At 40.4% G+C, this 25050-nt stretch overlaps 1 protein-coding gene across 15 annotated transcripts in view; it reads right to left on the reverse strand.

The window, feature by feature from the left end:
* Positions 1–13086: 13086 nt before the first annotated feature.
* Positions 13087–25050, reverse strand: part of PBLD (phenazine biosynthesis like protein domain containing) — a 72680-nt gene continuing 60716 nt past the window's right edge. For 13 of the 15 annotated variants that reach the window (XM_081267341.1, XM_081267350.1, XM_081267348.1 and 10 more), the window contains 6 exons: positions 21420–21529; positions 21301–21330; positions 18808–18896; positions 18384–18562; positions 15580–15642; positions 13087–14136 (listed from right to left, as the gene is read on the reverse strand). In XM_081267341.1, the coding sequence (XP_081123467.1) occupies positions 14024–14136; positions 15580–15642; positions 18384–18562; positions 18808–18896; positions 21301–21330; positions 21420–21529 (584 nt within the window). In that variant the 3' untranslated portion in view covers positions 13087–14023. Of the gene's footprint in view, positions 14137–15579; positions 15643–16068; positions 17484–17629; positions 17708–18383; positions 18563–18807; positions 18897–21300; positions 21331–21419; positions 21530–25050 lie in introns of those variants that run through there. The other 2 variants (XR_014018913.1, XM_081267338.1) reach the window with 2 other exon arrangements.

The raw sequence follows: 25050 nt of genomic DNA on the forward strand, positions 1-25050 counted from the left end.
TGGCCTCCCCAGGAGCATTTGGCAGCATCAATGACTACAAGGCACTGTCCCAGCAGGGTTAAGCCAAGGAGACTAATAAGCCCTCTGAATGATGCAGGACTAGAGAATGCAGCCAAGTAGGTCCATCTACTTTCAGAGCATGCTTGAGAGCTCACCAAGTTCTTGAAAGCTGACACGTGTTTCTGATTCTTTAAAAGTTTCTTTTGGTTCATTCAGCTAAGAACATTTTCAAAAGTCTCTTTGATGATGATCTGTAAGTACATCCATATGTTTGGTGACAATATTTCATTGACAGGATTGCATTTGTTTCACTGAAATTTAAAAAAAAAATTACATGAGGTTTTTTTTTTTCTTCTAAATGAAGTCATTCTTTGTTCCTGCTAACCTTTATACCCAAATTTTCTAAGACTATGGGGAATTACCCAAAACCCTCTGTGGCACACTATATTTTCCCAAACTAGCTGTAGTCAAACATATTCCATCCCATTTGTTCTTCTTACAATGGAGATTGACACTCTTCTCTCTAAAGGTGTCCTGCCCTTGAGCCTAGATAGGCCTTTGTAAATGTCTTCATCACCAGAAGGCAACAGGAGCCCAGAGGCTGAAGCAAGAGGATCATAAATTTGAGGCCAACTTGGACAACCAAGCAAAAAGTGAAAAGGGATTGGGATATGGTAGAGTGTTAGAGTGGATGTCCTCAGTGGCAGAGTGCCCCTGGGTTCAACCCTAGTACTGTAGAGTAAAAAAAAGAAAGAAAGGAAGAAAGACAGAAAGAAGAGAAAGCAACAGAAGTACAGCTGTGTAATTTTACCTCATAAAAGGAGACAGAGCTTCCACCGGCTTTCTCAGGCCTTGTGCCTTAGGGGCCAAGCCAACAGGGAGGCAGTACAGCCGTCCTAAACGCACCATGCTGGAAACATTAGGCAGAGAGACCATACTGAGATAAAGATGGTCAAGGGGTTCCAACTGTTTTAGCTCCAGCTGTTTGAGTGTTCCCTACATAGGCTCCAAAGATGTGTCAGAACAAGCCTTCAGGTGACCATAGCCACCATAACTGAGTTCCTCAAGTTCCTCCATTCCTAAATGGAGTACATACAAGTCTTCCTCGCTGTCCTGTGCAAATTTCTGACCCACAGAATCTGTGAGTATAACAAAGGACTTTTATGCCTCTAAATTTGAGGGATACACAGGACAATAACCAGAACTGGGAGTTCGGGGAGTATTCCTTAAAGTGCTAAAAGGCCACATCAGATTTCTAGTCACACAGCCTGGTTTTGAATTCAGACCCAAACACCTTTCTAACTGAGTAACCTTAAACAGTCAGTTTCTTCTCAGGGCATTGCTTGCCTCATCTGTAAAACAGGGATAATAATAATGGCTGACTAAACATATATTATATTTTTAAAAATATTTTTTTCAGTTGTAGATGGACACAATATCTTTATTTATTTTTTTATTTTATGTGGTGCTGAGGAGCAAACTTAGTGCCTCACACACGTGGGACAAGTGCTCTACCACAGAGCTACAACCCCAGCCCCACATATATCACATTTTAAAAATCAAGATGCAGGGCTGGGGGTGTGGCTCAAGCGGTAGCGCCCTTGCCTGGCATGCGTGCAGCCCAGGTTCGATCCTCAGCACCACATACAAACAAAGATGTTGTGTCCGCCGAAAACTAAAAAAAAATAAATATTAAAATTCAAAAAAAATCAAGATGCAGAACCATGTGATTAGTTAAGTTACTATATAGATATATATATATATACACACACACACACATACATACACACACACACATACACAAAGATATGTGTATATGCACAACCATATGCACAACTTGTACTTGCATAAATACGTCTGGAAGAATACAAATTGATAATAGTGATTGTCACTGAGGAAGGGAAAGGTAGAAAAGGGATCAGTGGTGGGAGAGAGACTTAGTTTTCACTTTTGCATACTTTGTGTTACTTTATGATTTTTCTTTATGGTACTAGGGATTGAACCCAGGGGCACTCGACCACTGAGCCACATACCCAGCCCTTTTTGTATTTTATTTAGAGACAGGGTCTCGCTGAGTTGGTTAGTGCCTCACTAAATTGCTGAAGCTGGCTTTGAACATGCAATTCTCTTGCCTTGGCCTCCTGAGCTGCTGGGATGTATTATTTGACTCTTTACCAAGAGTCAACTTGTACTAACTATTTTAAAATAATTATAAAATTAAACAAATTCTGGGAAATTATATGGCAGAATATATATAATGAAGATTAAAATGTTTAATAAAAATAACAATGAAAACAGTACATTGTTGGTATAGAAAAAAACAAGTGATAAATACAATAGAATAGAGGGGTCAGAAACAGTCAATCACATCTGGAGGGTGGGCATTTGAGGGAGGTAGCACTTCAGATCATGGGAAAGTATGGACTCTACAAACATTGACCAACTTGAAATCTCATGCTTATCATCACACAATTATCATATATTCATACAATACTGATTTGATACAATAATCTGTTGGACAAATATTAAGCAAATATTATTCCTGGAGCCATTATTCTGAGCAGTTTCACCAACTGTCAGAATCCTGTGTTATCTCATGGAGCTGCCACTGCAGGGACCACGTCGTCCAGCCCCCTCCACAGTACTGCATCCCAGTTCAGGACCAAACTCCCAGAACGTTTCTGTTTTGAGTGAGCCTGAGTAGCAGGCCCACCCTCCGATTTGCAGAGAGAAGTAACATCTGGTTGCTTTGGCTTCCATGGGGAAAGTTGGGCACTCTCTCCTTATACTACTCACAGAGAATTTCCCAGCTCAAGGTGCCAGGATGATGGTGCTTGGATGCTGAATAACCCCAAACAATTAATGATCATCACAACAAAAAGCCATGAAATTAAAAAAAAAAAAAAAGGCATGTAGTGCTTTTAATCTATCCTGAGCTAAAATTTCCCTGTGATTTAGCTATCCTTGAATTTACCTGAGGCCCCTTAACTAAATGGTCTCATTCCTTCCTAGGCTCCAACAGCACAAGGCTATAAATCCTCTTATTCTGATTCAACACACAAGGGTACTCCTGATCCCTAGGAGTTCACAATTTCCCACTCACTTGATGTTCTCTACATTGTACAAAAGTCTAGTGTACAATTTTAACTCTCTTCTATAACCCATCCCATAGATCAATGGTCTCTGTTAAAACAGTCTGCATGAATGTAAAACAGAGCAATACTTCTATAACAGAATTTCACTGAGAACTACATACATTTTGATATAGGGATCAATTCCTACTGGAAAATATTACAATATTAGTGCACAGTGATTAATTAATATTGCCAAGTAAACTCCCTAATAGTGCATAAAATAAAGTTTATTTTGGCTGCCCTAAAAGTGAATGTTTCTTATTCTTGCAGGTCTCAGCAGCCCAACTTGTTCTGCATATGGTTGCATGTTTAATTAGTGATCCTTCTGTAAGTGTCTGCAATTAGCACTGTGATGATTAATAAAATAACTACTTTAAAGCTCCATTTAGCTAGCAGAACTGCACAATCAGGTATAATTAATTCATCATTAATAAATCATGGCTGATTAACTAATCTGTTTATTACCAACACATTACTGAACAGTTCCCACCTGAGCACAGCTAATTTTTCTATGCTGAACAGAACTGGAAGCTAATAAAAAATTTAAAAAAAAAGCTCCTCTAAAAGTGCACTAAGCAGCAAGTATATTGGTATAGTCAGGGAGATTTTGAGGCAATGCACATTTAAAAGTCATTGAGCTGCCTAGGCAATTGTCACTCGGGAGTGAAGGAAGTGGTGGTGAAATCTGGGAGCCAGAAAACCCAGTGGTTCTCAAATTAAAGCATACAATTAAATTTGAGAACCACTGGGTTTTCTGGCTCCCAGATTTGGGGCTTTTTAAAACCCCAAATGCTGGGCCCTATCCAGTTGGTCTGGGATAGGGCCTGTGAATTTGCATTTCTAAAAGCTCTTAAGTGGTGCTGATGCTTGGAGAACTACAGTTCTACCCTTTCTCTTATACCATGGCTGACTCACAATTGCTAATTCTATATAGACGAATGGGTGAATAGACAGATAAATAGCTGTTGTTATAATACTGGGGAATAAAACTCAGGGCCACTTTACCACTGAGCTACACTCCCAGCCCTTTTTATTAATTTATATATTTTTATTTACTTTTTGGTACCAGGAATTGAACCCACAGGAGCTTAACCTCTGAATTCAATCCCAGCCCTTTTTATTTTTTATTTAGATACAGGGTCTCACTAAATTGCATAAAGCCTTGTTAAGTTGCTGAAGCTGTCTTTGAACTTGAGATCCTCCTGTCTCAACCTCTTGAACCGCTTGGATTACAGGCATGCACCACCATGCCTGGCCCCCTTTTTTAAATTTTTGAGACAGATGTCATAAATTTGCAGAGGCTAGCTTCCAACTTGCTATCCTCCTGCCTCTGCCCTGAGTCACTGGGATTACGGGCATGAACCACTGTGACTGATTTCTTCTATAGATTTTAATAATTTTTAAAAAATCAATAACTTTTAGTATCATTTATCTGTCCTTATATTTATAGATTGTCTAGCCAGTTGGATTATTAATTTAAGAATTACTGATTTTTAATTTTTCTCTTTTTCCCCACAAAACTTAAAAATTACTTTATAGATGTGGGAAATCTAGACAAAACCCACACATACCCTGAGCATTCACTTCTGAATCTATTCTGCCCTGGTCTTTCTAAACCCTCTCCTATAACACTCCCCTGACTATGCCATAGCACTTGGTATCTGTGCCATATGCAGGCCCTAATCACAGACCAGCAAAAGTGCTCATTATCTTTTCACAAAAGGATTAGCCTGGTCTCCCTGGTTAAAAGGAGTCCCTTGAGAGTTTGTAAACTCCCTCTCTAATCTCCTTTGCAGTCTGTCCCTCAGCTCTCTACCCTGCTAGCTTCCAGCAGGGTGCCTTATAACAGGAGACAGCAAATCTTAACATTGCTTTTTATGACCATATAAGATTGCTTAACAGCACATTAGACCCAAAGGCTGTGAATTCAGATCTCAGCTGAGCACCTAACTTGCAGGATTCAGGGAATGATAGCAAGTGGGATCCCCATTCTAGAAAGAGGAAAACCCTTTGAAAATTAAACCACCAAACAAAGTAAGTCAAAGAAGAGAAAATCAGGTTAACCTAAAAGCAATGGTTCTCTTCAGAATGATGGATTTTGCCCTCACCCAATAAATGGGGATCATTTGGCAATGTCCAGCAACATTAAAGAAACCTGATGGCTTGACTATAATCTGATCTAAGTGGAAAGACAGGGCTGATCAGCATGAGGCCCTGGGAAAGCTTGTTCAGGGATATAAGCTTTGACAGGACCCAGGCAGGTTGGATCTGAGAAAGGCTGGGCCGAAAAAAGGAGCTCTGCTGTGAGTCGGGATACGCTGCAGACTCACATCTCACACGGGTGCAGACTAAAGTCAGCATATCTCACAAAAATGCTGTTTTAAAAAAATGTATAAAGCAAGCAGGGAAGTAAGAACATTAACAAGACATTCAATAATATTAAGTAATTGTTTATCATTTTTTGGATGTTATATTAGTTTTCAATTGCTGTATATCAGTATTACCACAAAAGTAGTAACTGAAAACAATACATATTTACTAGTCTACAGTTTCTGTGGGTCGGGAATCTAGGCATGACTGGGTCTTCTGGAAGCTGAAATCAAGGTGCTGTCTAGGGCTGGGGTCTCAGTCCTATGAATGCTTAACTGGAGAAATATCAGCTTCCAAATGAACTCAGGTTATCTGCAGAGTTCAGTTCCTAGCACTTGCAGGACTGAGGATTTGGCTAGAGGTTGCTCTTGCCTTCTAGTGGCCACCCTCATTTCCTTTTGGGTTCCCCTCTGTGGTACCTTGCTTCCTCAAGGTTTGCAAAGAAGGAAAAAGCCTCCTCCAGCAAGACTGTAGTTCCATCTTTTGTAACACCATCATGTAATGGGCATATGTAATCAGACACATGCCATTGTCTTTGTTGTACTTTTTAGTCAGAAGAAAGTCACACTCAAGTGGAGGTAATTGCACGAGGGCATGAACACTAGGGAGCAGGAATCATAGGGCCACGTTAAGAATCTGTCTACTGGGGCTGGGGTTGGGGCTCAGTGGTAGAGTGCTTGCCTAGCATGCATGAGGCACTGGGTTTGATCCTCAGCACCACATAAATGTAAAATAAAGATATTGTGTCCACTAAAAAATAAATATTATTTTTTTAAAAAAAATAATCTGTCTACTGCTGGGCACCATAGCACAAGCCTGTAATCTTAGTGACTCGGGAGAACAAGGCAGAATTGCAAATTCAAAGCCAGCCTCAGCAATTTGGAGAGGCCCTAAGTAACTTAGCAAGACCTTGGGTCAAATAAAAATTAAAAAGGGCTGGGGATGTGGCTCAGGGGTTGAGCATCCCTGGGTTCAATCCCCAATACCATGGGAAAAAAAAAGAGAGAATCTGTCTACCACAGGTATGATTGTTATGAAGGTTAGTGTTTCCTTTTTCAGAGTTTGTTTGTTTGTTTGTTTATTTATTTATTTTTGGTGTTAGGAATCAAAACCAGAGCTCTACGTGTGCTAAGTGTGTTATACACTAAGCTACATTCCAAGCAATGGTTCTCAACAGGGCGATGAATTTTGTGCTCCCCCAAGAAAGGGGGATCATTTGGCAATGTCTAGCAACATTAAAGAAATCTGATGGCTTGACTATAATCTGATCTAAGTCCCATTGTACTTTTATTTTAAAGACAAATACTGACATATTTGCTAATAAGAGTATATAATGGGGGACTGGGGCTGTAGCTCAGTGGTGGAGCACCTGCCTCACACATGTGAGGTACTGGGTTCGATCCTCAGCACCACATAATAATAAATAAAGATTTTTTTTAAAGGGTATATAATGGGGGCTGGGACTGTGGCTCAGTGGTAGAGCACTTGCCTAGCATGTGTGAGGCCCTGGGTTGGATTCTCAGCACCACATATAAATAAATGAATGAAATAAAGGTCCATCAAAATCTAAAAATAGGGCTCAGGCTGTGGCTCAGTGGTTGAGTGCTTGTCTAGCACATGCAAGGCGCTGGGTTTGATCCTCAGCACCACATAAAAATAAAAACAAATAAAAATAAAGGTATTATATCCAACTATAACACCAAAAAAATTTTTTTAAAAACTAAAAAAATATATATTTTTTAGAAAAAGAGTACATAATGTCTATCTGGAATTTGCTTCAAAATAATCCAGGAAGAGGGGAAGTGGGTGGAGGTATAGATAATTGGTCATACATTAAAAAACCTTTGAACCATGCTGGGAGTATAGACTCTGCCAGTTGGCACATTGCCATTGTGGACACTCGTATCTGGTTTGCTTAGTCCAAAGCCTTCAATTCAGACAAAGGTAGAGGAAGGAGAAGACATATTGATTCAAGTAAAAGAGAAGGTCTCTCAAGTTAGTCAGAAAGAGGAAAAGATTCAAGTAAAAGATAAGGTCTTTCAAGCTAGTGAGACAGAGGAAGGAAGTTTAGAGCAGAAAAAGCCATCAGGGGAAAAGTTACAACAGGAGACTGCTAATAACACCTTTCTATCAGAGAGCGTAAGTGTCCAACCATCAGCACCACCTCTACAGGAGACTGCTACTAACAGCATTCTATCACCAGAGGACATAAGTGTCCAATCAACAGCACCACCTCCATATGCTAGGAGACTCCCAACCCCCGCAGTTGATAGTTGGGATCCTGAGACAGGATCTCAAGTATGCCCTGTATTTGAGGTAGGAGGGCAGCGAATTTACCAGGGTTTAAATTTCAAAACAGTGAAGGAGCTAAAAGAGGCTGTAACAACCTATGGTCCCCAAGCACCCTTCACTGTAAGCTTGGTCGAATCCATTACCAACTTAAACATGACGCCAGCAGATTGGGCTAATATTTGTAAAGCTGTGCTAAATGGAGGACAATACCTGTTATGGAAGGTTGCCAATGAGGAATTTTGCAAGGAGACGGCTAGGCGAAATGCAGCAGCTGGTTATTCTCAGAGAAATCTAGATATGTTGTTAGGAAAGGGACCTTATGAGGATCGGCAGCAACAAATTGCATATGATCCTGGCGTATACTCACAAATTGCTGTAGATGCAGTTAAGGCATGGAAGACTTTACAAGGACATGGAGGTTTACAAGGTCAATTATCTAAGATAATACAAGGAGCTAATGAACCTTACGCTGAATTTGTAGATAGGCTTATTCAAACAGCTACCAGAGTTTTTGGGAATACAGAACAAGCAATGCCATTAATAAAACAACTGGCTTATGACCAAGCGAATCGTTGGTGCAGAGATATCATTAGACCATGGAAACAGGAAGATTTAAACATGTTCAAAACCCCGGGTTCAATCCCCAACACTAAAAAGTTGAGGGGAAAAAAAACCCAAAAACCTGTTATACCTGAGTGAAAGTTTCATGGGGACTCATTATATTCTAATTTTAAATGTTTGAAATTTTCTTAATAAAATTAATATGTGCTAGCTTAGTTATTTATACCTGTAATTCCAATTTACTCTTGAGTTTGAGGCAAAAGGATTATAAATTTGAGGCCAGCCTAGACAACTTACCAAGCCCTTGTCTCAAAAGAAAAACTAAAAAGAGATGGGGATATAGTTCAGTACAGCAGCACTGGGTCCAATCCCCAGTACCACAAAAAGAAAAAAAAATTAAATAATAAAAAGGTCTGGGGATATAGCTCAGAGGTAGCTTGCCATACATACACACATACATACATACATACATATTAAAAATCTCAGTTTCTATGGATCAGGAATTGAGAGCAGCTTGAGTCTACAAGTTCAAAGCCAGACTGGACAACATAATGAGACCTCAATCTCAAAAGAAAATCAAAGAGAAAAAAATAATGAATTGATAAAGACAGCATGTTACCTCACAATTCAGTGAATTAAAACAGCAAACATAAGCCAAGAATGCCTGTAATCAAGCTACTCAGGAGGCTGAGGAAGGAGGATCACAAGTTCAAGAGTGTGATCTAGCCTCTGCAATTTAGTGAGAACTGTCACAAAATTTAAAACAATAGTAAGAAGGACTGGGGATATAGCTCAGTGGTGAGTGCTTCCCTAGAACGTGCAAATCCCTGGGTTCAATCTCCAGTATCAGAAAAAAAAATTGTTAACCTAGTTTCTGTGAATCAGGAATCTGGAGCAGCTTATCTGAGTGCCTCTGGCTCAGGGCATCTCACAAAGCTATGGTCAAGGCATCAACAGGGCTGCCATCATTTGACTATCCGCTTCCAAGCTCATTCATGTGGCTGTTGGTTACAGGCCTCAGTGTCTTGCTACATGGACCTCTTTCCAAGCTGTGTATGGTGAGATAGCTGGCTTCTCACGGGAAAAGTGATTCAAGAGAGACAGACAGGCAGAAACCAACCAGAACAGAAGGTTCTGTGTTTTACAACCTGCTCTCAGAAGCAGGTTCTGGGTTTTACAACCTGCTCTGCCATCAGCCTCAGAAATCAATCCTGGTACAGTGAGGGAGGGGAGTGCAAAAAGGTCTGAAAAGCAGAAGATGGGGACCACTGGGAGCCACTCTGGAGACAGGCTATCATTGTGTATAAGACAAAAACTGAATGTTGCCAAAAGTGTCCTTGAAAATCCCACTTAAAAATCTATAAAGTATGGTAGGCTGATACAAAATTCTTAAAGCCCAGTATTGCCAGTTTTTTCTACAGAGCTGGAACACATTGTTGCATGCTAGATGAAGTTGTTGGTTTGAGTTAGGGACAGTGGTTGTTCTAAAAAGAAATATACCTAAAAACTAAGATCACATTTGACCCCAACCTGAGCGCATGTGGTCCAGTTCAAGTAAATGACATGAGATGTGATGAGATTTTAATGTACTGGTAAAATATATTATCACGTCTCGATGACATTTGCCATGTGAAGTTCATTTAGCTGACTCTCCTTGTTTTGACTCCACGGAGCTTTCCAATTACAATGTAACTTTCCAGACAGATAAATGTGAAGAAATTGCTCTAATCAAATGTACTCCATGGTGCTATGATTTAAATGTCCCCTTCGAAACTCATGTTGAAATTTGATTGCAGTTGTGGCAGTATGAAGATGCAGGACTTTACGCTGGATGTAGCTTGAGTGGTAGAGTACTTACCTACAATGTTCAAGACCCTGGGTTCAACCCCCAATACCACCACCACCAAAACAAAACAAACAAACTCACTATGTCATAGGGGCACTGCCCTCAGGAACAGATTAAGGTTATTCTTCAGAGAGTATGTGAGTTATTTCTACCCTCTCTTATGCTCCCTGACCATGTAATGACTTCTGTCATTTTATGATGCAGCAAGAAGATCCTCACTGCTGGGCATGGTATCACACACCTCTAATCTCAGAAATTCAGGAAGCTGAGGCAGGAGGATCATACGTTTGAGGCCATCCTCAGCAACTGAGATACTGTCTCAAAATAAAAAATAAAAAAGACTGGGGATATAGCTTAATGGTAGAGCACCCTGGGTTCAATCCTCAGTATTGAAAATAAATAAACTAATTAATTAATTAGGATAAAAAGGAAGAAGACCCTCCCCAGATGGTAGCACCTTGATATTAAACTTCCCATTCTCTAGAACCATAAGTCAAAAAAATTTCTATTCTTTCTAAACTACCCAGTCTGTGGTATTCTGGTATAGCATCAGAAAATGGGCTAGTATACATGACTACATTTCTTATTTGTAAAATAACAAATTGGCATTTTGACTTTACCTATCATTCTCTATGCACTAAGTTAATGTGTCTGCATCTGAGAGATGGCTTCATTCCTGATGTATTTGCATAATAGGGTTCCTGAGACCCTACCCCTAAGACTGTGAACTTTGATGAATCTACCCAAGTAATGCCACCCTAGGGGGAATTAAGCCATCTAAGTGGCCTGAAAACCTGGGTGTGGCAGCTCTGTGTTGTACATAGAACATACCCATGTGCTCTTCGACATTTCTCCACTCCTTTGCTATTAGATGGGCCTATGTGACCGGTCCTAGTCAACAGTTTGTGAACATAACTGACACCTATCACTTCTGATCCAAAGCACAGTGAGGTTCTATACCACATCTCCTCCTGATGCAGCAAACAGGAGACCAGATGGCAAAATGAAAAAGTCTGACGGGGTCGCTGCATGATATAAGGAGCAGAACCCCTCCTGACCTATAGTAGATAAGTGAGAGAAAATTAATGTTGCTATTTTAGCTGCCGTGATTTTTTCCGTATTTTTATTGGTGAATTATAATTATACATAATGATGGAATTCATTGTTTCTAGCCACTACGATTTTGTATATATTTCAGACTTTGGCACAGCCTAACCTACTTCAATACAGCAGGGGATGCCAACTTGCTGGAATCACTTTTTTCAGCCAATGGCTAGGATATATTTCTAAGGCTCTACCTCCATGTGCCCTTATGTTCCTTCTTGGGAAGATCAGGTAGGCTAAGGTAGAAAGAAGTGGAAGAGGCAGGAAAAAACTTGGCTGGAACTAGTGTTTAAAAGCACTCTCAAACCTTCTGCTCATATTAGCAGAAAACTCATTGCACACATATGCTAATCCTAGAGGATCTGTATTCTAAAGACATCATTTCCTTTCCCGTTTTTTGCAGTTCTGATTATTGACCCAAGGGGGTGCTCTACCACTGACCTATGTCCCCAGCCTTTTAGTTTTTTGTTTTTGTTTTTTAAATTGGTGGCTCTTCTTCTCCCCCCCCGCCCCTCCCCCTCCCTCTCTCCCTTCTCCTCCTCCTCCTCCTCCTCCTCCTCCTCCTCCTCCTCCTCCTTCTTCTTCTTCTTCTTCTGTATGTGTGGAGGGGGAGGGGGTCTTCTTATTTATACATGATAATAGAATCCATTTAATAAAATTATACAAGTGTGGAATATATATTATTCTAATTAGGATCCCACGATGGTGGGATTCACTTAGGTATTTATTATTTTGAGACAGGGGCTTGCTAAATTGTGGAAGCTTCCCTGAAACATGAGACCTTCTTGCCTCAGTCACTTAAGCAGCTGGGATTACAAGCATGTGCTGCCACACCTGGCTTCATTTCCACTTGTCTATTCTTTCAGGTATGCCCATCCTGCCCTGCCCCTGCTTCCCAGGCTGCTGCTACATTATGTACTTACGGTCACAGTCAACCTTCAGAGGCTCAGTAAATACAGTAAGCTTGATCTGTTGTGCTGACTATTCTGACTCAACTGTACATTGCTAAATGGATAATTTAAAAAAAAAATCACTTCCAAAAATGGATACATGGTTTGAAATATATGCAGATACAGAGTCTTGTGCTACCAATAGCAACTTTGCAAAAAACAATTCAGAGGGGCTGGGGATGTGGCTCAGTGGTAGAGAAGCTGCCTGGCATGTATTAGACCCTGGGTTCCATCTCCAGCAACCCCCCACCCCCACCAAAAAAAATTCAGAGTTCTCTCAGTAACTGTTTCCCAAAAATATCTATTAAAAATTAGCCTATACAAATTAGAATAAAAATTTTAAAAAAATAAGAAAAAAAAGCATACATTTGAGAGAGCAAATTCAGGCTCTTTCAACTACAGATTTATATAAAATTCTTCATATATTTCAGTCTCAGATTGGAAAAACTTCATACATCATGAAAACCCTGCAGTGATTCTTGCTCTTGGTATCATGATCCATGGCTATGTCATGATAAGTTGTGAGGCATGTGAGAGGCCAGGGGTCACTCATTAAGCTGAGACATGAAAGCTGGGAAATTATTTATTTTTATCGCCAATCAAAAGAGACATAAGATTAATGCAACAATAAATTCACTCTTTAATGCAATTAAGGTGAAAAACTAGGGACATTACAGGGACATAACTAATCAGCCTGTGGTTCTTGAAATGGCTAAGAATTGGCATCAGTGTTAAACACTTGAAACAATTCAAAACATTCCCCATCCCAAAATCAACTCTAGGTATTCAATATTATAGATTTAACTGAATATGAAGTTATGTTAAAACATTTTATTAAGAGAAGAATCCCTTTTAAGTTATCACTCTAAGGCCACATATCAAAAAAGATTAGCCAAGCACTGTGGCACATGCCTATAATCCCAGCCATTTGGGAGGCTGTGGCAGGAAAACCACAAGTTTGAAGCCTGCCTTGGCAACTTAGTGAGACTTTGCTTCAAAGTCAAAAATTAAAAAGGGTTGGGGATGTAGGTTAGTGGTAGGACCCAAATGAGTTCAATCCCTAGTACCAGAAAAAAAAAAGGAAAAATTAAAAGATTTCATTACTTTTAGTGTGTAATTTTACAATGACAGGAAGTAGCTGAATATACATTTTTTTTGTTTTAATTTTTGGTTATGTCCTAATTTTTAGTTATTGTACTTGAGGGCAGCAATGAAGGAAACGATTTTTATATACGTTAGAGTTACTTCCATTCTTATCCCGACACATGAGCTATTTTTCACTTTGCTATCTTCACAACCCATGCTTGTCCACATAAATTCATATTCTCCATATTCACAGCATAACATTGCAAACATTTTATAGCCTACTGTACTTTTTCTTAGTGTTCTACCATGAAATCGTTTTCTAACTCCACATAATTATTGAGCCTTTAAAATGGCTGCAAAAGGTACTCTCACCTAAGTTTAAATGGTTTAATTTCACTTCTACTAAATGTATTTCTCATTCTTTGATGTGTAGTTATAATCAAAATAAGTGACATTATTTTTTTGCTACTCATTATTTACATTTCAAATACACTCAGTTCAAACTCCATAAATTAATTAGTCTGGAAGCATTACTAAATCTCCATCAACATGTCTTATCTTCCTAACATGAGGATTAATTAAGTGGACTACCATGCTAATTTGCTAAAGGCAGCCGTTCTATTTCCTTACATGGAAACAATGGTTTGTTGTTATAGATAGCAGCATCACAGCACAAGTATCTAGGCTGTCAGCGTGCCCTCCAGGACAAGGGCAGCACCACCCTTAATGTCAATTCTTCCTTCAGGTCGTAGTGAAATGAACAGTTCTCCTCCTCGAGGGGAACACTGAAATGCTAAAAAAAATAAAATAAAATGAGTCACAAATTATGAACATTTTCACACTCTGTATTAACAGAAGATAACGAAAGACCTCTTATTATAAACCCTGGAGTTGAAGACTTGGTGGCACATGCGTATAATCCCAGTGACTCAGGAGGCTGAGGCAGGAGGCTCATGAGTTTGAAGCCAGCTTCAGCAATTTAGCAAGGCCCTAAGCAACTCAGTGAGACCCTGTCTCTAAATAAAATATAAAAAAGGCTGGGAATGTGACACAATGGTTAAATGCCCTGGGTTCAATCCCTGGTACCAAAAAAATATATAAAAAAATAAAAATTTATAAGAAAATAATAAACCCCAGAGTCCTCCCAAGTCAGTTTAAAATATAAATTTCTTCATCTAGGGGTTGGGGTTGTGGCTCAGTGGTAGAGCGATTGCCTAGCACATATGAGGCACTGGGTTCAATCCTCAGCACCATATAAAAATAAATAAATAGAATAAAGTATCATGTCCATCTACAACTAAAGAATTTAAAAAAAAAATCCTTCATCTATTCATGGCATTGTCCACCTCCCCTCCCTTCTCTTGAAGATTGAGAGGGACATAAACATAATTTGATGTACAAAACATACAACCATGCCTCTTCCCTTCCTGGGCCTTTTCCTGTACCACTTCTTCTAGTGCTTCCCATAATGCCCCAGCTACACTCAACACTTAGCTTTCTCTAGGTGTAAGCAAGGATGTGTGAAAAGCAAGAGGCATGGACCAGCAGTCTAAGAAGATGAAGAGGGGTGGTCTTGGCCCTCCTGAGAAGGCCCCATCTTCTCATTCTAAAGAGGACAGAGGGAGTTCATTCAATCATAACATATTCAAGCAACCACATGTGCCATGGCAGACAAAAGAGCATGGCCTTAGCCTTCCAGGGACTCAGTGCTTAGGAGAATAATTAGACTCACCAAGGAAAGAGAACAGCTACCTTGCTATCCACTAGGATCACAGAGGCCTAATCCTCCCACTAAGTCAGACCTGCATCCTTTGGGGTTAGAGTCCTGCTTTGATGATCAGAACATGCAGCCTCCATTGGCTTTAGCCCTGAACAATATATCATCACCAGGGGATTTGGTTCAAGAGCAATTTCGATCAATCCTGTGACTAACAATAAGATGTAAGTTAACCTTAGTCATCATCCAGTCTCAATCTATCACATTATGAATAACTTCTCTGAGCCAAAGTTATACAGCAATTTAATTCTATTCAACAAAAACTTATTGGGCATTTATTGTATCAGGAGTATTTGTGTATTGGGGGAAGCAGAGGTGGAGGATGTTTGAGGTGGTGGATATTTAAGAATATTTAGGGATATTTCACATGGAAGAACCTTAACACCTCACTACATTTTCAAGGGGATAGTGCATATGTGAAGGAACACTAGCTTAAAGTTAGACAAAGAGATGTCTTACCATGCATTTCTTGCTTCCCCAGCTGCTGGGACCAGTAGCTGCCGAGAACAGTGTGTGCAGACCCTGAACAGAGATGAAATATTATAACAATCCCAAAGGAAACAGGGGTGACTTCACAGTAAATTTATAAGCATTTACAATTAATTGTAGCTTGAGTAACCTTAGGTCATTTAATCTTTATATTGACCAGGCCGCAGCAGAATGTGGAATTATGAATGGAGATAGAAAGGAACACACAGAATTTACGAATAAGCTCCTCCAAATCATATATCAAATCTGCCTTACTGTTTCTGAAGACTGAATTAGACTTTGGGTCTTATTATTTATTTATTTTTAACTTTTTTTTGTGTGTGTGTGTGTTTTTTTTAAATTTTTTTTAATATTTATTTTTTAGTTTTCGGCGGACACAACATCTTTGTTGGTATGTGGTGCTGAGGATCGAACCCGGGTCGCACGCATTCCAGGCGAGCGCGCTACCGCTTGAGCCACATCCCCAGCCTCTTTTTTTTTGTTGTTTTTTAATTTTTGGTACCAGAGATTGAAAGCAGAGGCACTTAACCACTAAGCCACGTTCCTTACTTAGCCCTTTTTATTTTTTTAAATTTTGAGACAGAGTCTTGCTAAGTTGTTTAGGGCCTTGCTAAGTTGATGACACTGGTCTTGAACTTTCAATCCCCCTGTCTTAGCTTCCCGAGTCACTGAAGTTACAGGTATGTGCCATCACTCCTGACTACTGGTTTTAATTCTTATCTATCAGTTTACTATCAGCTCTTGGTAGGAAAACCAGGCCTTCACATAAATATTTCTACATCTTTCCAGGAAAGTATCTTCTTCTTCTTAGAGTACATATTCAAGAAAAGTGGGGAGTTCTGACCAAAAAGCCAATTTTTTTCTCTAAGCAAATATTCTTGGGCTTTGGAGGTCAAAAGAAATTTTCTTTAGAGTCAAATATTTTTTTTTTCAAAAGATCAGAGATTGGATATAAAAATGAAGAAACAAAATGTGAAGTCATCACTAACAGAAAAGTCTTTGGAGGAGAAAAGAATGAAATGTTCCCTGCTTCAGGAAAACTTACTGTTAGGGAATATAAGTAGGGAGACCGACTGTCCTGGTTTGCCCAAGATTAACCTGCTTTAGCATTGGAAGTTCCACATTCCAAAAAACCCTTAAGTTCCCAAGAAAACCTCAAAACTTGGTCATCATGATCTAAAAACCTTCCCACTCTAGGAAAAAAACATAATGAGGGAAGGGTGAGGACATGTGTTCTTTGTGCCAATTAAAATCTTTGGAAAGCAGCTGTGCATGTGGAAATCTTCTCAGAAATTCTCTTCCATGGGGAGAGGTTACATTGGACTATTTCAATGTTGTTGGGCATTTTCCTGAGTCTTCAAAAGTGCTTGTTTGCTGAGCTTTGAAGTTCACGTTTTGTTCCTCAGAGAGTAGCTAAGTCAAAGTCCTGAACCAGCCTGGTCTTTACCATCTGACCAGAATGGGAGCCTCAAAGTCTCTACCCAGCCTCCTCCAGCCTCATCCCACCCAGAAACCTGCTCCATCAAGCATCCCCACCCTTGCTGCTCAGCCTACTATTCTTAAAGAGGATGGAAATGGGACACAGCCTGGGTGTGGTGGCATATGCCTGTAATCCCAGCAACTCAGGAGGCTGAGATAGGAGGATTGCAAATTTGAGCTCAGCCTGGGCAATTTATCAAGGCCCTCAGCAACTTAATGAGACCTTGTCTCAAAATTTAAAAAAGAAATGAAAAGGGCTGGTAAGTAGTTCAGTGACCCTGGGTTCAATCTCCAGTAGAAAGAAAGAGGTATGACATTCCTACCCATCTCGGATTTCATCCGTTTGCATCAGGCTAGTGGGATACCTGGAGATACTGGCTCAGGAGATCCAGTTTCTGGTTATGAAAACAGTAGTTGTTGCATACTAACCGTGTGCCAGGCACTGTACTAAGCACTGAACATGCATCATGTTTACATAATCATGGGAAGTATCATCCACATTTTATAGAGGAGGAAACTGAGATTTTTAAAATGTTGTTACCTGCCCAAGGTCAAGAAACAGGAAGCTAGCCATGCAAACCCAGGCTGTTGTCACCACAGTTGGACCCTGTAATATCTCCTTTATAGTGTGTTTGTCACATGAGATTTCAGTGAGAGGATGCAGGGGCAAGGAGAAAGAGAGAAATGAAAGCAGCTCAGAGACACATTTTTTTTTCCCCTCACATCATCATACATGTATTTAGTATAACGACGAGGGTCTCCTTCCATCTTCCGTGCAATTCCCCTTCTCCCTCTCATTCCCTTCCACCTCTCTTCTTAGATTGGGTAGAGAGAGGTGATGGGAGGGGAGGGGAAGGGAAGGGGGGATAGGAAGGGCAACAGAATAAAATAGACACTAGTATTGCTGTTATGTATAAACGTGGCTGTATAACCAATGTGATTCTGCAACCTGTACACTTGGAAAAATGAGAAATTATACCCCATTTGATTCAAATGTATGATATGTCAAGATCATTGTATTGTCATGAGCAACTAATTAAAAAAAGGCAGCTCAGGGACTGGGGCTGGGGCTTAGGGGTAGTGCACTTTGCCTGGCATGTGTGAAGCACTGGGTTCGATTCTCGACATCAAATATACATAAATAAAATAAAGGTGTATCAACAACTAAAAAAAACATTTTAAAAAAGAAGCTCAGAACCAAGGAAACCTGAAAAGTGACATGAAGGACACTTAAATAGCTACATGTTTCCTCCTGTTTCATGTTTAACCCTCCCCTGGACTTAAGGAAAAAGTACCTGTTACAGGATCTTCAGCCACACCAACCCATGGTGCAAAATATCTGGAGTAAAAATCAAATGCTTGGGTCTGCCCGCCAGCCTCTCCTTTTAGGGTAAGAATGAGTCCTCGCACCTTCCCTGTGTTTTCAACTTGCAGCAGGTTCTCCGTATTCACTTTCAGAGTCTCCAGAAATGACCTTGTTCATAAAAGGATGGATTAGGGAAAACCCATTTCACAGACCTCCCCACTACACAGAATGTGTAACAGGCCCGGGGAAGCTTGCCCAGACAGCTCAGCAGGAGAGGACGGAAGGGCCAGTGGTAGTATCTCTCTAGAAAGAACCTGGTCACAAGAGTCGTGGTTTGACAGGACACAGCACAGACAGACAAAGCCAGCAGGTGCTCAGCCCTCCTCATAATGTGGACACACAATCACATTTACCTGTCATAAGAATCACTGAGCCGGACAAGGAGTTTCCGGGTATCTGGAGAATAGCGGATATCCTGGACCAGTGTGTTGCCTATGGCCATCTGTGGACATGGACCAAAAACTCCTCAGGAGCACATCTGCAGTCAAGTTCTTGATCACCTCAATGGGGCACAACCTCTCATTGAGCATCTGTTGTGAGCTAGGCAACCCCATGTTCTTCAGTCTCCAAGTGCATTAGCTCACTTTGGGGGCTTAAAGTATTGTTCAAAGATGTCCAGTTTCCTAGCTACCCAAAGGGCCTCTCAGGAGCCACTTAGCTCACCCTCTGCCAGGCCCACGAGAGGTTACCACATGCCTGAAGGCACAAACTCCTTTCAATGGGTATCTTCTCCACAGAGGAGACTCAGAGAGCCCGTGGTTTCTCTCTCACGGCACACCCACCCTGATCCAGATCTGAGTGACCCTGGAGTTAAAGCTCTGAACCCAACTCTTAACTGATAGAGGCTTCGTTCTCACCTCTTGGAATTGTTCTTGTGAGTGGCACATAAATAACATATGCAGAATACTTGCAGCGACAACTAGAACATTCCACATGTTAGAACTCAAGTGGAGACTAGGGAACTTGTCTTGTGCTGCTCTGCTCAGAAGGCACACCACTTACACTTGGGTGGTATGGTACAGATCAGTCACACAACATTTTCTCAAGATACCTGAGTTCACTCTACCTAAGACTACACTTAACCTTGCTCAAACCCAAGAACATTATTTGTTTGTTTGGAAATAGCTTGGTGCTGAGGGAGGTTATGAGGGGACAATTTCCTCTCCAAAAGTCATCCTTTGGGACCACCCCAGCCTCCAGGTGAAGCAGATGATTACATAACTGTCTATGGCCATCCTTAGGTGGCTTTGGTTTCTCTAGGACTGAGATGCTCAAGCTCCCACAGCCAAGACTCCCTCTGCCTTGGGTGGTACTTGGGCTTTATACCTCAATGGCACAAAGAGGTAGAAACCCTATGGATTGACCAATGGCCCTTCCCAAAGAAACGGGAATTCTGACAGCCAGATCCCATCTGCTCTCTACCCTCAGTCAAACTGCCCTTCTCTGCCTGAATTCACACATTGATTTAAAAGTTTATTTCTCAGCTGGGAATCTGAATACCAATTTCTAGGAAGGAACACAAATTAACACACTCATGATAAATGGACCTTTATTATCCTATTTTACAAATGCTGATTCTGAGGCTTAGAGAGACCAGGTGAAGTTTTTTTTTTTTTTTTTTTCATGAACAAGGTCGACCATGATGAATATTTTCCAGTTTCTCACCAATGTGAATAAAGCAATTAATTTATAAATTTGGCTTATCTATCTCCTGAAACTCAAGCCATGGGTGAAGCTGGGTATAAAATCAGAATCCATGATACTCAATTATACTCTTTGAAAACTTAGATGAACCAAAACACTAAAGATATTATAAATGCTCTAGTTGAAAATTCACTGAGGAAACACTCCAATGGAACCCACAATAGACCATTTGACAGAATCATTTACTTCCCTGCACACTAAGCACCTGGGCATCTGGGGCTGCTCTGGCCCCAGAACTGTAGGATAATTGTAGTGTCTACCTCACAAGATAATATTCAGATATTATATGAAACAATGCAAGTGAAACACTTAGTCGTGGTATTGCACAGAGGAGACTCTCAAAAACACTATTATTATATTGTTGTTGTTGTTATTACTATTATCATTCGACACATGCTCATGGAAGATCCATGAGGGGGCCAGGCTGTGTCTTGTCTTCTCTGGAAGCACCCACACTTTCCTGGTCTCCACCAAAGCACACCCTCGCTCCTCAGTCTCTCTTCCACAAATACTGGAGACACTAACAACTGTCAGGCAGCTTCCATTGTTGTTTGTATGGATTTCTTGGAATGGCCATTTCTGTCAGAAATCCCAACTCTCATATCTGAACTTCTGTGGCCATGCCTCAGGCCCATTTCTATCTTCCTAGCTAGAAATGGATAGAAATTACACATCCCCTCTTTATCTAAAGGTTTGTGTTCTCCCAGACACTTAACATCTCCTGAAGATGTCCTACTCTCTTTCTTGCACCTCCTTCAGGTCTTTCTCTCAGTCTGCCCCACAAGTCTTTCTCTCATCCTGGAAGCTAAGGCTGATTTTTCTTTTTCTTCAATGCTGGGGATGAAGCCCAGGGCCTTGCACATGCCCGGCAAGTGCTCTAAGTGCTCTACCACTGAGCTCCAGCCCCAGCCCTAACACAGACAAAAGTAAAATAGATAAATCAGTAGTCAACTTTCTCACTAAACAGATAGAATATTAAAATTTAAACCTGAAATTACCAAGCACTATTTAGCTAAGATTCCATTAGAACATTTATACTGGTAGAGGACTATCTTTCAGGATCAAATCATATCAAATCTTTGTGTTCAAATGATAATAAATGAATGAATCACATAAGCTCAGATTTGATTCTTTTCACCAACCTTTATCAGGTCCTCTACTTCATGGAAGTCCTAAAAGTGGAAAAAAAAACATAAAATCATTGTAAAATAGACAAGCTGTTGGTTATACATATTTTGTGTCATAATTAAAAAGAGCTGACCTGTGGGTAGGTCGGATAAAGAGGAAAATCCAGGATGATACCATCCTCTGCTCTTCTGGCCTTTAGTTCCCCACTCAGAGTGACAAAGGTTAGCGTGTTATTTGTGTTTTCTGGCCAAAAATAAAAATAAAAAAGAATCAAGAAACAAGAAAATAAACTGTTATACGTTTGTATATCTATTTCAATCACCTTAGTGTTGTCTTAAGATTTTCTAAATTGCTGAGGCTGGCTTTAAATTTGCAATCCTCCTGCCTCAGCCTCTAAGCCACTGGGATTACAGCACGAGCCACCATGCCTGGCATGTCTTAAGATTTTCTGGCAGTGCTGTCCTTTCCTGTGATGGAGGCTCAGGTCTGAGTTGCTGGGGTCTAAAGTGGAGAAAACCCTCACTGGTTTCTAACTTGAGAACAAGGAATACAACTATTGCAATGTGTCATCATACTGCAAGGCTTTGTAATTTGACTCCTATCTGCTTACTAAATATGCTCTTGAGCAAATTATTTAACTTCCTTAAGCCTCAGTTTTCTCAGCTATAAAATGGGGTTAGAGTTAGGGGTGAGGCTCAGTGGCAGAGCACCTGCCTATGTGCACTAAGCCTTGGGTTTGATCTCCAGCATGGAGGGAAAAATGGGGTAATAAGTAAGTGTACCTGATAGAGCTGCTATCATGTTTCTTTTCTTTTTTTTTTCTTTTGGTATCGGGATTGACTCAGGGGTACTTTACCACTAAGCCATATCCCCAGCCCTTTTTATTTTTTGAGACAGTGGGTCACTAAGTTGCTGAGGCTGGTCTTGAACTTGTGATCCTCTTGCCTCAGCTTCTCGAGTCACTGGGATAATGTTTTCTAATGCAGATTTTAAAATATCCATCAACGATAACTATAGAATCATAAACTTGATTAGTTTAAGATGTTCTCTCTTTTTTTGCCTTGAAATAACAGATTCATTCTCTTACTGTTCTGAAGGCAGAAGTCTAAAATCAAAGTGTCAGTAGAACCATGTGACCTCCAAAGGCTACAGGGAAGAATCCTTTGCTTTTTCCATTGTCTGATAAATTCAGTTGTTCCTTAACTTGTTTTGTGTGTGTGTGTTGGGGGGAGATGTTGTTGTTGTTGTTGTTTTCTTTTTAGTTACACATAACAGTAGAATCCATTTTGACACAATTATACATACCTGGATTATACCTTATTCTAATTCAGACCTCAGTACCTTTCCTTCCCCTGATCCCTGCTCCCCTCCCTCTATTATCTTTTTACCATTTATCCATAGTTATTATTATTTTTCTAAGTTAATTTTTTGTGGATGTACACTGTCTTTCCTGTTCCCCTTCCATTCCCTTTATTCCCCTTTGTCTAATCCAATGAACTTCTATTCTCTGCTCCCCATTATTGTGGATTATATTTAAGATATTCTAAGGAGATGACAAAACAGGTAATTGTGAACAATAGTCTTATGTGCAAACAAATCAAGTTCACCCTAAGTAAACCAAGCTATACATAAAAAAAATTGACTTAAAGAATGTACCACAGGGGCTGGGGATATAGCTCATTTGGTAGAGTGTTTGCCTCATGTGCACAAGGCCCTGGGTTCAACACCACCAAAAAAAAAAAAAAAAAAAAAAAAAGAATGTACCACAGGGCTGGGGAGTATGGTTCAGTGGTAGAATGCTTGCCTAGCATGTGTGAGACACTGGGTTCAATTCTCAGCACTGCATATAAATAAATGAATAAAATAAAGGTCCATCAACAACTAAAATATATATAAAAATATTTTTTAAAAAATAATGTTCCACAATTCAAAGTCAGCCTCAGCAACTTAGCAACTCAGTGAGACCCTGTCTCTAAATAAAATACAAAGAAAGGCTGGGGATGTGGCTCAGTGGCTGAGTGCCCTGGGGTTCCGTCCCAGTACCAAAAACAAAACAAAAAATGGACCACAAATGCTGCCATATCCCTTTGTGAACCAATTTAGGTTATTCATCTAACATTTTTTTTATCTAACCTTTTTTTTTAATTTGTAAACTAATTTTTTCTCTAATATTTCTGTAAAATTTAACCATTTCTCAAAGAAATTCAGCATTGCATACTAACTCACTGAGCATAAAATTTACATTCTGAAACACAAAGCTTAATTTTTCTCATTATAATTGGTGTAAGACATAATTTGCAAAGCATTTTTTTTTCACACGTTATCTCATCTAAACTTAAGACTCCATAGGAGACTGAGAGATTATTATTCCAAACCTCAGAGCCATTCCAACCAATGTGGGACCCTGCTTTCAAAAGACTCAGTTCAACTTCATTAAGCCCTTCTTTTCAAGATAGAGTTCCTACACAATATTTTTTTTGGGGGGAGGGGGTCTGGGGATGTGGCTCAAGCAGTAGCGCGCACGCCTGGCATGCGTGCGGCCCGGGTTCGATCCTCAGCACCACATACAAACAAAGATGTTGTGTCCGCCGAAAACTAAAAATAAATAAATAAAAATTATCTGTCTCTCTCTCTCTCCCTCTCCCTCTTTAAAAAAACAAACAAAAAAAACCCCACAATATTTCAGGATGTTTGCTTTTCTTCACTCTGGTCCCCTATGCACATAAACCCAAATCATCTTCTTGTATGTTGGGTTACATGTTAGAGGGCTCTTGGTCTAGCCCTTTCTGCTAAGCCTGTCCTCCCTCAGGACGCTCCAGATACTCAGATCAAATTTACTTCAGCTTTGCATTTGCTGCTGCCTCTCTATGATGCTGATCCACCCACTCCAGCTCTTTGCTCAGGAGACTTTGTCTCATTCTTCACCCCAAAGGTCTATCTCTCTAGAGGGTGCTGGTATCCAGATTCTATCTCCCACCTTGGGGCTGGGACTAGGTGAAGCAAGGAAGTCCTAGAGAGTGCCAAATTTAAGGAGGCACCTGTTCTCAGGTGCAACCTTGAAGCTTGCTTGCTTTTCCACGCCCTGACTCTGCTATCAGTAGTCTGACAGCTGACAGCTCTCAGCTGAGTCTCTCTCTGGGAATTGCCCTTAGCTGAAGAGGGGTATTTTACCCAAAGTAATGCTTCTTTTCAGGCCTTGAGAGTTGATTCACGGAGGGTAAAAAGGCCTGAACTTTTGCCTCTGTTCTGAACTTTACCAGTTGAAAAAACTTCCAGCTTCATAGCTCCTATAGCCTGAGCCAAGATCTGTCTTTGTTGCTACTACTTTTCAGGTCCACCCCTTCCTCTCTTCAATCCTGCTTTCTTGAGCCCAAGAAAAATTCCCCTCAATTCTTCCTGAGTACAAATGTCTCGCAGCCTGTTTCCTGGGAGAGTTTGCCCTGTGACATCTTCCTTTACCATCACCATCTGAAGTAACTCCCCTAAGACCTTCCTTTCCCAGCTTCCCACTCCCAGGCTCCCTCTCTGTCACATCATCCTGTTTCTGTGTTACATTTCTGTTTGTTATCTCCCCTTTCCATGCATTTCCAGACATCTCTCTATCCCATTCCCACAAATCCCTGAGGGTTATCATGCAGTTAAGAACTGGCAGGATTAAGGGGCTGCACCATCTTAAGGTAAATGTTGATGGTCAGGACTCAGGAATCTTTAAAATTCAGAGCAAAGAAATTCTTATTATAGAACAAATTTCAATGTATGTCCCA

The sequence above is a fragment of the Spermophilus citellus genome, assembly GCF_964194105.1.
Source record: "Spermophilus citellus genome assembly, chromosome: 15".
Classification (NCBI taxonomy): Eukaryota; Metazoa; Chordata; class Mammalia; order Rodentia; family Sciuridae; genus Spermophilus; species Spermophilus citellus.